Below are 18,803 nucleotides of genomic sequence, written 5' to 3' on the forward strand. Positions count from 1 at the left end.
GAAAGCGCCGCAAGCCGACCTGGGTCTGTGTATGACAGAGGCTGGGGTAAAGCGGCTCGGCGACCGCGCTTCGCCAGAAAAAAAATAAACAATAAATAAATAAAAAAAAATTAAATGAAAATTTTTTTGTTGCATTCTTAAGGAATGTGTTAGCATGAACCTTGGGAAACGCCGCATACGTCCCCCTTTGGAAAACGTTAACCGCTCATTCACACTAAAAGCGGATTCGCGTTCGCGAAGCGGTTGCGAACGCGGTTGTATAAAGATCATAAAGATCCAGTGCAATTGCACGCGCACTCGATGACATCAAGTGCGCGTGCAAATGTACTAGATCTTTATACAACCGCGTTCGCAACCGCTTTGCAAACGCGGTTTCGCTTCCAGTGTGAATGAGCGGTAACACCGACGCCGTAGCGAAGCCAAAAGGAGGCAGCAAAAATAGAGGAAGCAAAAGAGAATTCCGAAATAGGAAAGTGAGGGGACGAAATAGGAAAGTGAGGGGCTTTAGGAAAGCGTTAGCGTTTCCCAAAGGGGCACGTGTGTGGTGTTTTCCAAAGACTCATGCTAACGCATTCACTAAGGATCCACCAATGGATCTTCAATTAATGTTTTGGGGGAACAGACAATTATCTTCCTCGGGAGCAGCTTCATAAGTGTCCATATTCCCCAGATAGTATTTATTTATTTATTTATTTTCTATACCCTCAAGACCGTGAGGCGTTAGAGAGGGGAGTGGGTAATACAATATTGTTGAATCACTTCGCGAAATGCGGCGGAATCCTTGATGGCTGCGATTTCACCGGGAAGGCCATTCCAGTCCACAATTGCGTCGGGGAGAAGGGCGTTTTGATGTGCTGTGGAAAAACATCGTGGCCGGGCTATTTTTTTAGGATGATCTAGTCTAGAGGACGAATAGGTTGGCGGAGTGAGAAGAGTCTGATGTAGTAGGGGGGAATAATAGTCTTTATGCAATAGGCACAGACCAAACATTTTCCGTCGGGTAGCAAGTAAGGAAAGAGAAAGGTCAGATTTCATTCGAGTAACGCTAGAAAAACGTGAGTAGTCAGATGCAATGAACCGGGCAGCACGGTTTTGGACAGCCTCAAGACTGTCTCTTAGCGAAGAAAGGTGAGGGTGCCAAATGGAGGATGCATACTCTAATTTCGATCGTACTAAGGAAATGTAAAGGAGTCGCTTTAGGTTACTTGGGACAGATCTGAAGTTGCGACGGAGGTAACCTAGGCTTCGGTTAGCAGCAGACACCACTGAATTGATATGGCTGTCCCAAGAGAGGTTTTTTGTTAGAAGAACACCAATATACTTGTACGTGTCAGTTTGTTGTAGAGGAACATCATTAAGAGTAAGGGTAGAGGAAGTTTGGAAGGTGGAACGAGAGAAGCGCATGTCTTTACATTTGTTAACGTTGAGGCACATTTGTGAATTACTACACCATTTATTAATAAAGTTAAGGTCATCTTGTAGCGCTGCAGAATCAGAGGGAGATGTTATTTTACGATAAACGACACAGTCATCTGCAAACAAACACATTGATGAGGACACCTGAAGTTGAAGGTTGTTGATGTAAATAAGGAAGAGTAGGGGACCAAGGACTGTTCCTTGGGGCACACCGGATGTTACAAGGGCCAAGGCAGATGAAGAGTCGTTAGCATAAACAAACTGGTTTCGTTGCGAGAGGAAAGATTTAATCCATGATAGCACGTTGGTGTCAAGGTTTAACGATGAAAGTTTTAGTAGCAGTTGGTTATAACTTATGTGGTTATGTAGTACTTTGTCAAAAGCTTTAGCAAAATCAAGAAATACAGCATCGGTTGGTAAACCGGAGTGGAGGTTAGAAAAAAGGTCATGGGTTAAGCAAAGAAGCTGTGTTTCACAAGAGAAGTTTCTACGGAAGCCGTGCTGTGCCTTGTTAAAAAAGGAAATGGAATCGAGGTGAATGGATAGATTCTTATGGATTATGTGCTCCAGTATTTTTGAAGGTACAGAAGTAAGAGAGATAGGCCTATAGTTTAAGGGAGATGATTTATTACCGCTCTTGTGGACCGGAATGACCTTTCCGATCCCCCAATCGTCAGGAACTGCCGCTGTATTCAAGGACTGCTGACCCCGGTACCAGCTCCCCCTTTACTCACGTACTCACCTTGCCCCTGCTCATTCACATTCTTCATTATGTAACACTCTAATCCATTTGACCCCTCTCCTGCACCCCACAGGTACTGGCGACCAATTATAATCTGGTGCTGTAAAGAAGTGAAGAAGAATCTTTTTCCAAATGTAATTTTCCCCTATGTGGATTCCATAAACCTAAGATAATTTGAACCCTAGGTACGACGGTTACCTGGTTCAGTAGAGTCTAATATTTTGGACACGAAAGGACAAAGTCGCATGTTTCATATTTGTTGTACCGTTGTGTGTATTTATTTTTTTATTTTACACGACAATGTAGATAAACTTTTTTTTTAAAAACTTTGACACTACCGAACGACTGAATATCCCCCTCGCGCTTTAAAGCCATGCGCATAAAATTACTTTATTTATGGGACGTGAACAAAACGTAGCCATTTCTTCAATTAATAATTAATCAATTAAACCCTACCCGTAAAAACACCACGCCCAGTTCCCAGCATTCGTGTTTAAGGATTGCGACGAACATAGGCTCATGCGTGGAAATATTTCACGCGGATCTCTTCCTAATTCCGATTGTGATATTCTTGGCGTTGAAAGCCAAAAATCCAGTGACAAATTCGAGGGGAACCTGAAAGAAAAAACAACAACATTGGGGCACATTGATCGATGAATGGATTGTTTTGGTTTTGCATCGGGTGTTATAACTTGCGCCAACATTTACACGCCTGCTCTTTAAATCCTGCTCTAAATTCCGTCCCTCATTAAATCGTCTACCCCTAGAGCTTCGTGTATTATCAAACATCTCTAGACTTTTTTTTCCCTATATCTTCTAACCTCTTCTTTGAGATTGTAATCCTTTTCTCCTCCACCCTTTCATGCTCGCCAACAGATCCCACAGTCCACGCCAAAATCCCCTACAGATAGATAGTGTAAACGACTTTATTTCTCCGTGCTCAATATTTTGCGGGTGGGTTTTCGGGAGCATATGGCGCGCACGAGATTTTACGTTTATTCGCATGATCAATTTCTCACGATATATTTGAAGTTTCGAAATTTGTGAAAATCGGGTAATTGTAAAAGTTAATTAGTTGACAGCGTCAAAAAACAAAACAAAAACAAATTAGTCGTTAGGTGTTTATAAGCAGTAGTTGAGTATGTCAGAACATGGCGACATTGTTACCCACTGTAGATAAGCAATTTAGCCAATGCAGTACGACTGCTAGCCTGGGGTCTTTAACGAGCACCACGCAGTAGTGATATACGACTGCTCGCCGGTACAATGCTCATCCAGATCGAAATGGGCAGGGGGTGGGATTGGACTTGTTGACAGCGTATAATTTTTGTTTTAACTTTGGAAACGTGGTAAGCAAGAAGAAGGCGAAGAACCGTGCTTACCTTAGTGTTGTTTGTACGAACGAATTCGACGCTGTGGACGGAGTGCAGGAGGGACAGCTTGACCGCCTCCAAGGCGAACCTCATGCCGATGCAGTTCCGTGGCCCCGCTCCAAAAGGAAGGTATGTGTACGGGCGAATGTTATCGATGTTCTCCTCGCTGAACCTTTTGGGGGAATGTCCAAAAAGACACAAGTCGACAAACTTGATCTACCTCCTTCTACCACATACTTAGAAATCATGTGGGTTGCCGCTTTATTGAGTTATACATACACGAATGGTCTCCTCATAAAGTGTTGAGGCATTGAAGGGGCGGTGCAACAATTTTAGCAATTAACGAATTTGCAGCTTGCAATTTATATGTTGTTTATCCTGGTACAAGTGATAAAAACGTGCCCTTTGCCCCCAAAATACTGCGATTCGGCTGCGTAATCGCAAAGGAAGAAAAACATTATATTTTTCGATCTGCAGCCGCGTGCCACACGCGGCTGCAACACCGCGGTCATCGTAACCGCGGTGTTGCGTCATAGTGGGTACACAATTCGCGGGGAGGAGCTCGCTAGGGGCGCTTCTGTTTATGCACTGCGGTTGCTGAAATATTCATAGCACATAGAAGCTTTGCATTGCACGGGATTACACCAGCAAAGGAAGTTGAAGTATCCTCATTCTGGGTCGCAGAAAAAGTCCACCAGGCGGCGTTACACGAACATCTCGCCGCGAATAAAACCTTTTGACACAATGAACTAGAATATAGGGGCAGTGGAAATAGCGTTGGCGGCGCCCCATCGGCCGTGTGAAGCCAAAAGTGTAGACTGCCGCGAGTGACGCTGTTGTCGAAATCCGGAGGGCATGGCTACTGTAACATGGGATATGGCGTCGTGTATACGTTCTCAGGTGGTTTCTGTACACGAAGCGCCTCACCTGGATGCCGGCTATTTTTCTACTACTCCTATTCCAGTTCACTCTACCCTTGAGGCTTTTGTGTTTGCAAGGAGCGTTTAATGTGTCACACACGAGGCGTACGCCTCGTGCAGCCCTTGAAAACAGATGGCGACAGTACACGGTAATACGCGGCCCTTAGAAGCAAATTATGATGGAGAACTGGCTCGTGGCACGTGTCCTGCGCGTTCCTACAACAATGATTGGCGGTATTTGTAAGAAACGCAAAGCGTGAATTTGATCAAGGGTCATTATTGCGCGAGCTATAGCCTGCGCGCTCCTGGCTTCGAGACATGCATTTCTAGCGCGAGTGCTCGTTCTGCGGAAGAACGCTTCAAAGCAGCGACCTCGAGCTCTCGTGCTTGTGACATTGCGAACGGAGCCAGCGACTCCCTCTCCGCTGCTTTCCTCCCCGTCGTCCCCGTGTCGAACCGTGTTATGTCTGCTTTTTTGTCCGTACGGTACAATGAATGGCAACACTTTTCAGTTAGTAGAGAGTTTTACGGAACCATTTTTGCGCATCCGATGCGGTACGCTAGAAAAAATACCGCAAGGAAGAAAACCCATTTTTATTCTTCATTTTCTAGGAGTCTAGGTAACAGATTGCTTCCCCCAATTCATTGACCGAAGTCCAAAAATCATCGCACCGCCCCTTTATTACGCTAACGAAAGAGGGACGCGGAAGACAGGGCTGACGACACATGCTTTCCACTTGCAACAAGTCGAAAGACTTTGTCGCCTGTATTGTCTACCGTGTTCCTCTTTCGTTATCGTAATTTAGATACCAACAAGCTCCACCATCCACACCCTTTTTAAGTTCTGCAAGAAACTGTCGGTATTTGCTGATGCTGTAGTGACACCTGATGCCGTGATGCTTTTAGCTTAATATAACGAGAGAAAATTCGCACAGACCTGTCGGGATCAAACTTTGATGGGTCGGGGAAATAGTCTGGGTCGTGATGCATCGCATAAACTGGTACGGCAATCACGCAGTCTTTTGGAATTTTTATTCCGGTGTCACCCAGACCATAGTCGCTTGGACCATATCGCTCCAACCTAAAAGTATAAGGACGAGTAAAGATATGTATATATATATAAAAAAACGACATGTATAGTGTTATATTTACAAACAGGCTACCATAATACATAAGTATGTAATGATATATAAGGATCGTCAAGGATCATCGGGGACTTTTATCCAAGAAGCACGAAAGTATGCCTGGTCTTCTAAGTAATCCCCGTGGACTTCCACGCACCGCTGCCATTGTTATACCAGCTCCTTGATTCCTTTTGCTCAGAGAAAACTAGGCAGCCTTACTGCAGTCAGACGGGCGTGTCCTTGCAGCCGATTTGTAACCGGCTGTCGCCATTTTTCTAATGTTGACACAATTGTAACCCACGGTTACAATGGCGCGTTATGTTAACCCCTTTTGTAGTCGTGCCTATCTCATGGTTTGCTCCCTAGCTGGGCTAGTAATCTTCTGAAGATTACAGCTGGTCTAACTTTCTTATTGACCAAACTATTTTATTATGCACCCTGACGCCGAGTTAACATAAGACAGGGGCGGATTTATCGGCCAAGCTTGAAGCGGGGCGGTGGGGCCGTGGAAATTTTGAAGGCTTAAAAGGGACAAAACTGCATGGCCTCCCCATTCTAACCCAATTTCCCTCTACCCCGTTCTTTCTGTCCGCCCCTGCGCCGTGACAGCTGGCACTGCTACACATTCGTCAATGGCGTCAATTCGGGCACGGGAAATATCCAAGAAGAATTACGTTAACGTCATCCGCAAGCTTCATCGTGCTACACTTCCTCAATCATCGCTTACGGACAAGAGTCCCCGCCAGCCTTGAACGACCCTTGTTTGTACGATGGACTAACATATGATGCTGAACAAGAAACGAAATGATTACCTTGGTCCGGGAGGAAACATTCTCAGGGATTCTGACACGACCCCGTGAAGGTACTTGAGTTTTGAGATGATATCCAAGCTTGGATCGGGCCCCTTTGCGTAACAATAATAATAAAAAAAAACGGTATAATTGTTTTTATTAATTATAATAACTTCTTTATTACAAAAACGACCGTCGTTAGATGACGATTGGACCGCTTCCGTCACTAAAAGTGCAAACAAATGTGTGCCATCATTACACGAGCAAGTTATAGTCCTAGCATATAAATTTGCATTTAGATGAAGACTTTTGACAGTGCAATATTTATCATCTGCTTAATTCAAACTCAAAGCCTATACACGATTACAAGCAGGATAACTGGCCGTCGCCATGTCTCTGCTCGTGCAAGCAAGCATGTACAAATTGCAAGCTTGCCGAAGCTACGTCCATTTGGCCGCTACACTTGATTGCAAGCATGGGGCACCAGCCGGACCACCATGCTTACCATTGACCCTTTCCGAAATTCAGTCTGGCCACTTTGATAACTATCATCATCGAAATGTACATCACCTGTACATGCTAATGGCGGCCTCTTGATGACTGGTGAAGGAAAAATTTGAAGACAGGCACCGATGCGAAGCCTGAAGATCCCAGACTTCATTTCGATCTATTGTTGTTCGATGTCACCGTGCCGAGACTTATAAATTTCTATGCGCTACGTATTTGACGGTGTCATGTAAATTCCTGGAATGCTAAGCTTCGGCACGCCCCAGACAACTCATGACACTCATCTAAGCGCCCTGTATAGGAGATTCACTGGAGGCCATATTTGAGGATGATGTTTAGAGCGCATGCCCAGAACGAGCTCACATTAATAGCCTGCTAAGACCGGCAACCTTGATGGTGCTAAAAGCACGCTCCAAAAGGACCGCGGAAGCTCGCCGTCAGCGCGCGCTGAGCAGCCGCGCACACAGATATGGCCGCCAGTGAATACTCCCTATAGAATGTATTCACTGGCGGCCATAGCTGTGTGCGCGACTGCTGAGCGCGTGCTAATGGTGAGCTTCCACAGTTCTTTTGCAACGTGCATTCTTCACCATCAATATTACAGGTCTTAGAAACCTATTAATGTGATCTCGTTCTGAGCATGCGCTCTAAACAGCCCCCACGAATAGGGCGTTCAGTGAATACTCCCTATAGACGGGTAGTCTCTTGACAATATTGAAACTGAAAGAAATAGAGGAAACACTGTATGGCTAAGGAAACCGCAATGTTCGTACGTCAGCCGTTGATGAATATGTACTAGGTTTTAACCGCCGTTAGCACACTGACATTTAGACTGACAGTTGAGCTACTAGACGGCAGTGAATTTGTGAAATGGCTTATTGTCTATAAAAAATAGACCTTTCCGAAATTCAGTCTGGCCACTTTAATCACTATCATCATCCGCGGAATAACATATGTGTCTCACCAATGGCTGCCTTCTGGTTATTGATGATGGAAGAACTTGAAGATGCTCCGAAGCGGATGATGTGAGGCCTATACATTCGGGACGCTAGTACAATCCGACACAGGAATTAAATACAAGAGCTGCGTAAGCTTTTATTTCTAACTCCGGGCCGGTCAGTCCGTTGGTGGCGCATAATTTATTTATTCAAGTACCTTAAAGGCCCATTGCTGGGCATCACATAAGGGGGACTGTTCAAGTAAAAACACAAAGGATACATAGAAGATAATGGTGTGATGGATGGATGGTAGAATCATTTCATGGACAACAGAGGCACTTCAGTCAATAGGAGAAATCACAAAAAACACAAGAACAAACAAAGTGACAGGGTCATGTCAGTGAAAATCTTGAATTAAGTACGGCACAAGAACGACAAATAGACATGCCTGAACGTTCACAAACATATTTTAATACGGGACAACAAACGAGGACGCCAGAACTGCAGAGTCCCTCCAAACTTTCCAGGATCACTGCCTGGATACGGCAAAAGCAAAACTCTATTCCACAAGATTTGACAAACGATCCCGGAACATCCCAGGATCGACGATGGAAACTATGTCCTCGGGCAGGGAATTCCAGGCTCTAATGGTTCTAGGTATGGCTGAATAGTTAAAGGAAAGTGTGGACCCCGATATTCAGCGAACGGACCGGCTGTTGTTTGTGTGAGAGGACGCCCTGTGAGACGGTTAGATAAAAGGGAGCTCCTGTACTCCCTGGCTGTAGAATAGTACGGGAACCAAGCACAAGAGGGAGATCTCACGACGAGAAGCCAATAGAGACAGACCAACATTGGTCTGTCTCTATCATTGGTCTATCGCAAGCTTAGCGCCCCGATTGGTGCCCCATGGGCACCAGCTCGGGAAGCGTGCGCGTGAACGTGGCCTGTACATACTTGCAATTGCACGTGCTTGCCCGCACGAACAGAGACATGGCGGCAGCCAGATGCCCCGCTTGCAATCGATCCCAGACAGACAGACAGAAAACGTTTAATGCCATAAAAGAAAAGTAAAAGAAAAAAAAAAGGGGGGGAGAAAAGAGGGAAGGGGGTATGAGGGAGCGCGCCGGTGATATCAAGATCTGGACGCTGGCACTAAGGAAAGGTAACTAAATCTAAATGAATATGTCCAGCTTGGCCTCATAGATAAAATCCAGGAGACCTTTCAAGACTCTTCGTCTGTCACTCTCGGAGCCTGGTGGATGTGTCCACCCCTCCATAGATGCGATGTCTGTTGGTCGATGTCTTGCCCTTATGTCTTTGTACTCTGGACACTCCCACACCAAGTGAAAAATGTCTGCCTTCACGCCCATATTGCACTTGGAGCAAGTTCCGGATCGTTTTCCTTGGCTCCAAGATGCGATGCGCGCTGGTGTTAGTGCGGTGTCCGTCCTCACTCGAGTCAGGAGAACTCTCGCCCGTCTTCCAAAACCCGTGCAAGGGAGCGGATCTGGGTTTTCGGGGAGCTTCTCTTCGAGTTTTGCTAGATAGTCTTCTCTGATCTTGGCCCGAACCTCGCCTGGATCATATTCTTGTGGTTCCCAGTTGGCCTGTGCCCGATCGCGAGCGTGGCCGTACCCGTGGTCATGTTGTGATGCAGGTATGTCGTCTGAACCGTGGGGAAGAATAAGCGACGCGCGGGCCAGGCGATGTACCTGTTCGTTGCCGGGTATGCCCGCGTGACCGGGAACCCATGCAATTCTTGTGGAGGTGCCTCTTGAAGCTAGTTGAGAAGCAAGTTTTTTTATCGAGCGGACTATCCGGCTTGGACTGTTCCTTATTCTACATTCCTTCACCGCCTCTTGCGAATCTGTAAATATCCGGAGATTCGTTGTTAGCGGGTCGGGGAGTGCGAGGACCGTCTCGAGGGCGAGGCGGATTGCTGTGAGTTCTCCTCCTTTGGTCGAGGCGCCTTCGGGAAGCTGCTTGGTAGCGCTGATTTGTAGGGCAGGGATGGCTGCAGCTGCCGTCTTCAGGGTGACGGGGCCGTCTAGCGATGCGGTATCCGTGTAGGCAGCCATGATGCAACTCGGATCCCATGCTTCTACCATCTTAGTGTGCGCCTTGGCTTTACGTGTTAGCTGCTTGGTGTCCCCCTTGCGTGCACTAGGCTTGTTGTCGGTGATCTCCGCGAGGTCTTCCCATGGTGGAAGTTGCTCGGGTAGTTCTGGAAGGTTCTCCGTGGGTCTGTGGAGAAGCTTCATAATCTCTCTGCCTGGTCCAGTAAGCTTGAGGCGCTCACTGTGGGCAACCGTGCGGGCCGTCACTACGTCATGGAGTTTGCTGATACCGGCTTGTTCCCGCAGTTTGCCGAGGGGGGTAAACTTAGGAAGGCCGGTAATTACACGCATTGCTTGATTGTTTAAGGTTTCTAGTTTCTGACACTGTCCCTTGTTGAGCCAATAGTGGCGGGCTCCGTAGACTACGCGCGACACTACGAGGGCTTTGACCATCCGTTTGGCTACGTTTTCAGTCGCGCCTCCTCTTGCGCTGCATATACGCCTGATTGCGTTGAGCGCGGAGTTGCAGTACTTGATTGTGTCTTGCAACCAGATGTCTCCCTTGCCCGTTTCTTCGATCGTAATCCCTAGGATCCTGACTGAAGGGAAGGGTTTGATTCTTTTACCCGCGAGTACGAGATTAAATCGTTCTGCAATCTTGGCATTTCTGTGTTTTCTTGGTGCCACCACGGTGTAGTGGGTCTTTTCTGCAGAGGCTTGCATTCCTACCCTGGCTAGGTGAGCGTCGACTGTGTCGAGGCCTGCTTGAAGTGTGTCTTGCTGCTTTGCAATGTCTTCTCCTTTCGTCCACATTGTGATGTCATCCGCATACACGGTAAAACTGAGTCCAGGTATTTTGGCGAGCTCGTGCGGCAGGGCTGCCATTGCGAGGTTAAATAGTGTTGGTGAGAGGACGGAACCCTGAGGGACCCCAACTCGGTTCATCTTCGGTTCACTGTCGTGCGTGCCGCAGCGGACCGAAAACGTCCTTCCTTCTAGAAAGCTCTTGATGAAGTTCAGCGGCCTTCCAACTATGCCAAATTGTCTGGCTTCGCTGATGATGGAGGTGTGGGGTACAGAGTCGAACGCTTTTTTGATGTCAACCGCCACGACTGTTCTTATCGCCGCGCGGTTGAGTCCAATATTTCTTATGACTTCTGCCGAGATGAGGGCGAGGCTTTCCTGTGTTCCGAGGCAGGATCGGAAACCAGTCTGGGAGGGATGGAAGGTGCCAGAGGATTCTAGGTGCCAGTCAATTCGTGCTAATACCATCCGCTCCATGACCTTACAGGTACATGAAGTTAGCGAGATGGGTCTGTAGTTACTGAGTGATCCCTTGTCTTTTCCGGGTTTTGGAATGGGAACGACAAGTGAATGCTTCCACTGCTCAGGGAGCTTTCCGGTGACCCAGATGTGGTTGACCCATTCGAGGAGCTGTTCTTTTGTGTTTTCTGGAAGGTTCTTAAGCATGGTCATGGTGATTTTATCCGGCCCGGGCGACGATCGGGATTTTCCTTTGTGTAGCGCCCACTCCAGTTCTCCCCTCGTAAACGGTCGGTCCATGCCGTCGTCCGGGGCCAAGATTTCTACGTCGTACAGAGAGGGGCAGTCGTTCACGTCTGGCTGTGGGAAAAAGAGATCCCCCGCCATTCCTGCGAGCTGTTCTTCCGTCTTATTCATCTTGAGAGCGAGCGTGAGCGTCGCTCCTTTTACCTTCTTCTTTCCAAGCAGAGCCCGATTCGTAGCCCATAGCTTTGTAATCGAGGTTTTGTCGGAGAGCGAAGAGCTGTAGTCTAGCCATCGGCGTGTATCTAATTGTTGGGCGTATTCCTTGGCCTCTACCGTAGCTCTTGTTATGGCGTGTCTGCCTTGCGGAGTTTTGCGACCCTTTCGGTACTTTTGTACCACCTGCAGCCGTTTAGCCCAGAGCCGTAATAGGTGGAGGTCGGGATTTGGAGCGTCTTCATCGACGTTCGTAGTAATCGTAGCTCCTTGCAGGGCGCTGTTTAGGAGGCTCTCGAAACTGGACCCTTCAAGGTTACCTTCTTCCAGCGTTGCCCTGAACTTGTCCCAGTGAATGGTTTTAGCCACTCTCCGCTTGGATTTGTCTTTGATCTTCTTTGTAGGCGAGAATTCAAAGAAGATTGGGAAGTGGTCGCTGCCCCAAGAGTCCGGAAGGCACTTCCACTTGTGGTGATATGTGTAGATGTTTGAGGTCCATGTAAGGTCTGGGGTTGTGTCCTTCTGCCTGGCGTCTCCCAGCCTTGTCTTGGTCCCGTGGTTATTGACTAGGTTAAGTCTGAAGATCTGCATCTCACCAAGCAGCTCTTCCGCTCCTGTCGATACGTGGTTGTATCCCCAAGCATGATGTTGGAGGTTGAAGTCTCCACAATAGAGCTTTTGTTCTCTTGGGTACAGATTGTGCAGATGAGCGATCCAACCGTGGTTTCTTTTTGGTGTCTTGCTTTTAAGAGGCCTGTAGTATGCGGATGTAAATACGATGTTTTGCTGCCGGACCGTGGCTCTCACTGCAACGATTTCTTGATTTTCATTACAATAGGGGGTTAGATCTACTTGGTGCTGGGGCCAGTCGCACCTTACATAGACGAGCGCTTTCCCTGGCGGGGAGGCAGATTGCCCCGGCCGTTTACTAGTTATGGACGGGCTTGAGTAGGTAGTGTAACCATTGAAGTTGATGCTTGTAGTATTAGTCTCCTGAAGCAGTAATACATCAGGACGCTCGTCAGGCTTGTCCAACAGACGTACTCGGAGCTCGGCCGCCCGCTTGCGGAGCGCCTGGCAGTTCCATTGGAGCACCCTTATCATTAGCGTTAAAAAGTATTCGCTGTAAGTGCCCTCATCTGACTGAGGGTGGACTTGTGGTGGTTGTTCTCTTCTTGCTGGGCTTGGACAATGGCCTTGAGCCTGTCTAGCTCGGCTTTGAAGTAGTTGCAGGTGTTGCGTAGTTCTTGGTAGGGATGTCGCGAACCACCCTAGGTTCGATTTCGAAAGGTTTCGATATTTGCGAAGCGAACTGAGGTTCGATTTCGAAAAAATTCGATATTTTCGTACCGACCGAGGTTCGATTTCGAAAAATTCGCAACTTTTGTCCACAGCGGAGTTTCGAAATCGAAAATTTCGAAGCTTTCACGGTTTCTAAAATTTCGAATTCGATATTTCGAATATTTTTTTACTTCAGGTTCGATAAATTCGAAGATTTCAAAATTCTTTGTAAAAAAAATTCGAAAACTTCGAACGCTTCGAATTTTTATAGACATGAAGTTCGAACAATTCGAAGATTTCGAATATCTTTTGGCATAAAGTTCGAAAAGTTCGAAAGTTTCGATTCTCTTTTAACGCTAAATTAAAAAAAAAAAAAAAAACTTTGAAGGTTTTGAATTTTTTTAAATCCAAGTTTTCAAAGTTTGAAGTCCGATTTTCAAGTTTTTCTACAGTTTCAGTTTCAAATAACGTTTTCACGACTCGCTTGTTTTCACAAAATCAAGTTTAGAAAAGTTAGGGTGTGATATCTAGATTCTGCGAAGTTGGTAAGGCAATTAAATGAGACGACGAGTGTCTTGGACGTGCTAGAATATTTGCCAGTGCAGAATTGTGACCGCCAGCCCCCCGGGGGGGGGGGGGTCGGGTCTTTATCATGCAGTAGTGATTGCACGAACACACTGTTTTACGAGACTCATCCAGTTCGAAACGGCCAGGGGCAAGCAGGAGGTTGAGGCTCAGAGAAACCTTGAAGCGACCTGGAAAACTAGCTCGCCACCCCTTGCACGCTGGTAGTAATCCGATCCGGTGAAGTTTATAATTGTACTGGAGGTTTATTTTCTGGGACGGAGGAATCGCCTCGCAAAAAGCACAAAAGCCGACACAACTCGAGGTCGAGGAGCGTTCTACCATACAAGTGGCGTCGGAAGAGGAAAAACGGGGGGAAAGAGGGTAGCGGGGGGGGGGGGGGGGGGGGGGGAGGGAGGGGGCTTCAGCCTTTTTCTCCCCCTTGCAGGTATTTCGGACTGTTAAAGAAAACAATACGGGGAAAGAGGGCGTGGTCGAGCTTATTTTAATCTGAAATTATTTATGCATATGTATAGCTACTGTCGCTCTTCACTGCATAAAAGGTTGCGTAGATGGTCATTGTTAGAAACTCGTTGTCAGAAGGCACTGCTCGTCACATGCTTAGTGGTTCGGAAGTTCAAAGCTGTCTTTTCGACCTAAACACCTGTGCCGATAGTAACAAAAGAAAAGAAAAAAAGAATAAATGCGGGAATAAAAAGCAGGAGAAAAAAAAAAAAACTATCAAGAATTCGTCGGAAGTGTTCTATTCTTGCATATTCAGAGGTTCAGAACTTCGAAACAAGTTTCTTTTACCAAAATGTGTACAGGCTAAAAGAAACACGTCCCAGGAACGTGAAGCGAAAAAAAAAAAAAAGTTTTCTTTTAATGACGTGCTGAACTTTAACACTACTAGAAATCTTCTGCCATGAGTTAATTTATTCCTTAACGTGAAAAAACAATAAATATATTATTTTGTATTCTGCAGATGGCAATGATATGTACAGTGTGTGGTGTTAATTTAAATGCGATACCTCAAACAACTTAGACGAAAATAAATATCAAGTTTAGGTCATAATTGCATGCAGATACATGTTTGGACATTTCTTCGAAACTCACGTTGAATAACAATAATCACATCTTAAGACGGCACTTACCTACGCTATACATAGATCATTCTTAAAAAAAAGTATAACATATCTACCATAAATAGCTCCGGCTGCAGCGTGCTTCAAATCTGGCACAAACGATAATCGTCAAAAACCCATCGTCCGTCCTCGCCCCTTCGGGGATTTATTTCTTTAAACCTAAGCATGCCAGAACATTGAAATAAATGACATTGTCTTTCGTAAGGAACGCAGCACCGCGTGTAAAAGTTCGAGAAAAAAAATTACGAATGTACCCCACTACTTGAAATCAAATGAAACCGTCCGCCGGTCTTTCGAAGTTCGACGAACGTCGAACTTTTACCCTATAAGTTCGAGGTCGGCGAACTTCTGACTTTTCAGAATTCGAAAGTTCGAAACTTTTCGAATTTTCTTGATAAATAAGTTCGAAAGTTCGAAATTTATCGATTTTTTTGGTCAGTCAAGTTCGAAAGTTCGACAAGCATCGAACCTTGCAGCGCAATAAGTTCGAAAGTTCGAAAAAGATCGAATTTTTTAGCGTAATAAGTTCGACGGTTCGAAAAGCGTCGAACTTCTTAGCTTAACAAGTTCGAAAATTCGACCTCCGTCGAATTTTACGATATAGACAATTCGAAAAATCGAAATCTTTCGAACCTTTCGAACCGCTTGATTCGATCATCGAAACTTCGATTCGAAAAAAGTTCGCGGCATCCCTAGTTCTTGGATCTCCGCCTGTGACGACGGTGATGGTGGTGGAGCGACGATGCCGTGTTTGACTCTGTCAGCCCACGAAGTGCCGCTGGGAGGGACCGGGGTCTTGACAGCCCCGGTCGCAGTCTGCTCCTGCTGCTGCTGTTGTTGTTGCTTATGTTGTTCTCGGAATTTTTTTACGTCTTCCCGCATTCGCTTGTTGGTCTCTTGCCATGTGGGGCATTTGCGGTCCGTTCCCAGGTGGCCCTTCTTTCTGCACCCTTGGCAGTAGGGTGTGGAGTCGGGGCATCCGGGTCCCTGGGTAGGACCCGTAGAGGCTAAACGTTGAGTTCCGCAGATGGGGCACACGGCAGTATTTGGGCAGATGTCCGGTTTGTGTCCCAATCGGTGGCAGTTACCGCACGTCACCGCTTTCGGCTTGAACGGGAAGACTCGCATATATCTGTTGCCGTACAAAACGGACCTCGGCGTCTTTTCTCCATCAAATGTGAGCATTGCCGTGTTAGACTTTCCCAGTCTACGAGCAGCGACCACCTGGATCTTCTCAGATTCCAATTCAAGGTTCAAGACGTTGTCTTGGGGATCCTCTTCTTTTGAGTAAATGTCGTAGATAACCCCTTTGCAATAGGCGGTTCCGTACGTTCTAAAGACTTGTACAGAAACTGCTTGTCCGCCAATGTCGACCTCGGTTATCTTCTCGAGGGTTTCGGCCAGCTGTTTCGAGACCGTGCGGACTGAAATAGTGTTGGCCTTGTCTAGTAGATGCATTGTGAATGCTGTTGAAACGCTCGAGAGGTGCGTTTTCAGTCTTGGTAGTAGTGGCTTTATCGAGACTTGGGACCGTGTTAGGCGGATCTTGTACTCGAATTGCCAACGCCGGGAGGGCTTGGCCTTCTCATTATTTTGTTGTGTCGGGTCCTCGCGAGCCCGTTTCCTTTTCTTCCTGCTCGTGACGGTGGTGAAGCCGTCCTCTTCTTCCGTTTGTTCTGTAGTAGGTGGCGCGGCGGCCGCAGGCTTTGGTGCCGGTAGTGTCTTAGCAGGCACTGAGCTGTCGCCCTGGCTCCCTGCTGGTTGTGGCGTCTTGCCAGATATAGGTGCAGCGCCGGCTGGCGCTGGCAGAATTGTTGTTGTGCTGCTTTTCAAGGCTTTCTTAGAAGTCGCAGACTTGTTCTTCTTCTTCCCCTTGGTAGTTGGCACGATTTCGTGAGATTCTCCAATGACACTTCTGAAAATATCGATAAGGCTCTCTTTCGATATGCTCGAAAGGAGAGCCCTTAAGACTAGCTCGACAGATTGGGCTGTGCTTGGGACTGTGGAGGGCTCACCAAATTGGAAGACTGTTGAGCACCCCATCGTCGATTTGTTTAGTATCGAGGCTGGAGCAGGTCCTGCTCCCGTCGTGGTAGTGGCGGGACCGGCGTTACTCGCATTCCTCGTGTCCATGGCCTCTGGTTGACCGTGGCTGGTCGATGCGTTGCTCGAAGTCCTGGCCGCATCTTCCGGTTTTACCGAGGGACAATCCCCCGAAGATCCAAAAGGGGGGCCCGAACTTGGCAGCTCGGGGCTGGGCTTAGCGCCGAGCATTTTCGAAAAAGTCGAGAGCTTGAGAAAACACGTCCGATCACATCGGTGGCTTCTTCTTTCTCCCCCAATCGATCCCACAATGTATTTCGCATTATTTTCGTATTTTCCAGCACGCGCTCCTTGCCTTCCCTCGTGCTTTGGCGGATCACGCGCGCTCAGGGTGCTCGAGATGCTGAAGCATTGTCGAAGGCAGGAAGCTCGCGCTGACACGGCGGCACAACTGAAGCTCCTCCTTGCCGTCGCACAGCACCACTTTCTTACGTTTTCTAAACGTTACGTATCAGTCACCGAAACATTAGTGTCTCGAATTTCACGCGCCAGGCTATCTCGCTGAACCGGTATACCACGCTTGATGTGAAGCGCGAAATTGTCCCGGTGACCCGTGACGTAAGCAGACGTAAGCCTTCCTAACGTAAGGTGAGAAAACGGAGCTGTGCGAACCCCTCGGTAGTGCCGAAGGTGTACACTTACATGCTGACGGAAACATTCGTCGGCTTCTTCCCTCAGCTTGGCTTGAACTTCGGGATGCAGCGCAAGGAGGTAGAGGGTAAATGCGAGCACGGATGACGTCGACTCTTGACCGGCGACAAAGAAGAGAATGCACTGCGCCATGGCCTCCTCTTCAGTTAAGGCTGCAAGAAGGGGTTACAGGAGGTGAACATCGGGGAAGTACCAGCTTTATTTTAAGACTGTGAGCACAGAACGGTCTTTTGGTCACCGACATCTTAAGAGACGCGGGGCGGGGAGTGGTGCGTTACCCGCATTTAATCATATCTCCTCAGCCAGTCAGGTTCCGGCAGTAGCTGATAAGAACGCCGTAGAACGAATCACCAATCTATGCGGAACGCAAGTTCGTCTGCTTTTGTACAGGTACTGCGATGACGTCAGAACGCCGAGGTATTATTGGCTGATTGAGAAAAATAGTGGGTAGACCTCGAGGCATGTAACATTGAGGTCTGCTCACTATTCTTTCAGTCAAAGCCAATCAGAGTTCGGCATCAGTCTGACGTCACCACAACTCCTGCTCAAGAAGCTGACAACTTGCTCTCCGCTATGATAAGACGCGTCCCTGCGTTTCTGAAGTTGTCAGTGACACGTAAAAACAGAGTTAGGCGGAGAAAGGAGAGATCAATTTTAAATCACGCTGGGATCTCACTAAATAGTCAGACGCTAAGTGCGTCGATGTTTGCTTTAGAAAACACGGAAGCCAAGCGGACCTTTAGCACCTCCCTCGAACGAGGTGTCCGCCTTGATCTCCGAGTCCAGATTGAAGAGTTTCTCGTTGGCCGATGATGTAGATTCAGCCGCAGCTTCAAGGACACCGTCTTGGGCGTCCATCATAAGTTGCAAGAAATCGTCTTGCCGCTAAAAAAATGGGCGAAAGAAAAAACTCTGCCGTGCCGGTTAATAAACATTTTAAAATTTACTCTACCCCATTTTTACTCTAGAGACGCAGTCACGAATGATGCAAAATATAGTCTGCATGCAGACACTGTCCGAGACCCGTTTATTTTCTGTATTTGACAGTCGCGCTATACACTGTATATAGTGAAGTTGTACACGCGGAGAGTTCGAGACTACTACATGCCAACTGCAACAAACATGTTTATTAACGATGCACTCCGTTTGGGAAGTCCCCACCAAGGGCCCTTTACTGTAATCACTCTAAACACTACTCATACATACGCTGTCTGCAGACAATGTTTTGAAGCACACACACGCGTGAAGAAAACACATGTTTCAAAAGCTGATCGAGGCGCAGATAAATCTCTCATCATATCCCCAGCAAACACCCTGTCTTTTGTACGATGGATGGAGGCTAGGTGGCGGAAGCTACCGCCCGTTACAAAAGGTATCTCCATAAACATCCATTCGTCCATCCCTGAGCAGACCTGCTCATGGATATTAATAATGATAATAACAATAATAATAATAATAATAATAATAAT

At 47.1% G+C, this 18,803-nt stretch overlaps 1 protein-coding gene across 1 annotated transcript in view; it reads right to left on the minus strand.

Annotated features, from left to right (window-relative positions):
• Positions 1 to 2,692: 2,692 nt before the first annotated feature.
• LOC120851088 (cytochrome P450 3A8-like) overlaps positions 2,693 to 18,803 on the minus strand; it is a 67,530-nt gene continuing 51,419 nt past the window's right edge. The window contains exons 9-14 of the mRNA XM_040223639.3: positions 18,072 to 18,219; positions 17,326 to 17,486; positions 6,388 to 6,479; positions 5,389 to 5,532; positions 3,541 to 3,703; positions 2,693 to 2,773 (exon numbers count right to left, since the gene is read on the minus strand). Coding sequence (XP_040079573.1) covers positions 2,693 to 2,773; positions 3,541 to 3,703; positions 5,389 to 5,532; positions 6,388 to 6,479; positions 17,326 to 17,486; positions 18,072 to 18,219 — 789 coding nt within the window. The remainder of the gene's footprint in view (positions 2,774 to 3,540; positions 3,704 to 5,388; positions 5,533 to 6,387; positions 6,480 to 17,325; positions 17,487 to 18,071; positions 18,220 to 18,803) is intronic.

Source organism: Ixodes scapularis, unplaced genomic scaffold (genome assembly GCF_016920785.2).
Source record: "Ixodes scapularis isolate PalLabHiFi unplaced genomic scaffold, ASM1692078v2 PGA_scaffold10__122_contigs__length_95168666, whole genome shotgun sequence".
Classification (NCBI taxonomy): Eukaryota; Metazoa; Arthropoda; class Arachnida; order Ixodida; family Ixodidae; genus Ixodes; species Ixodes scapularis.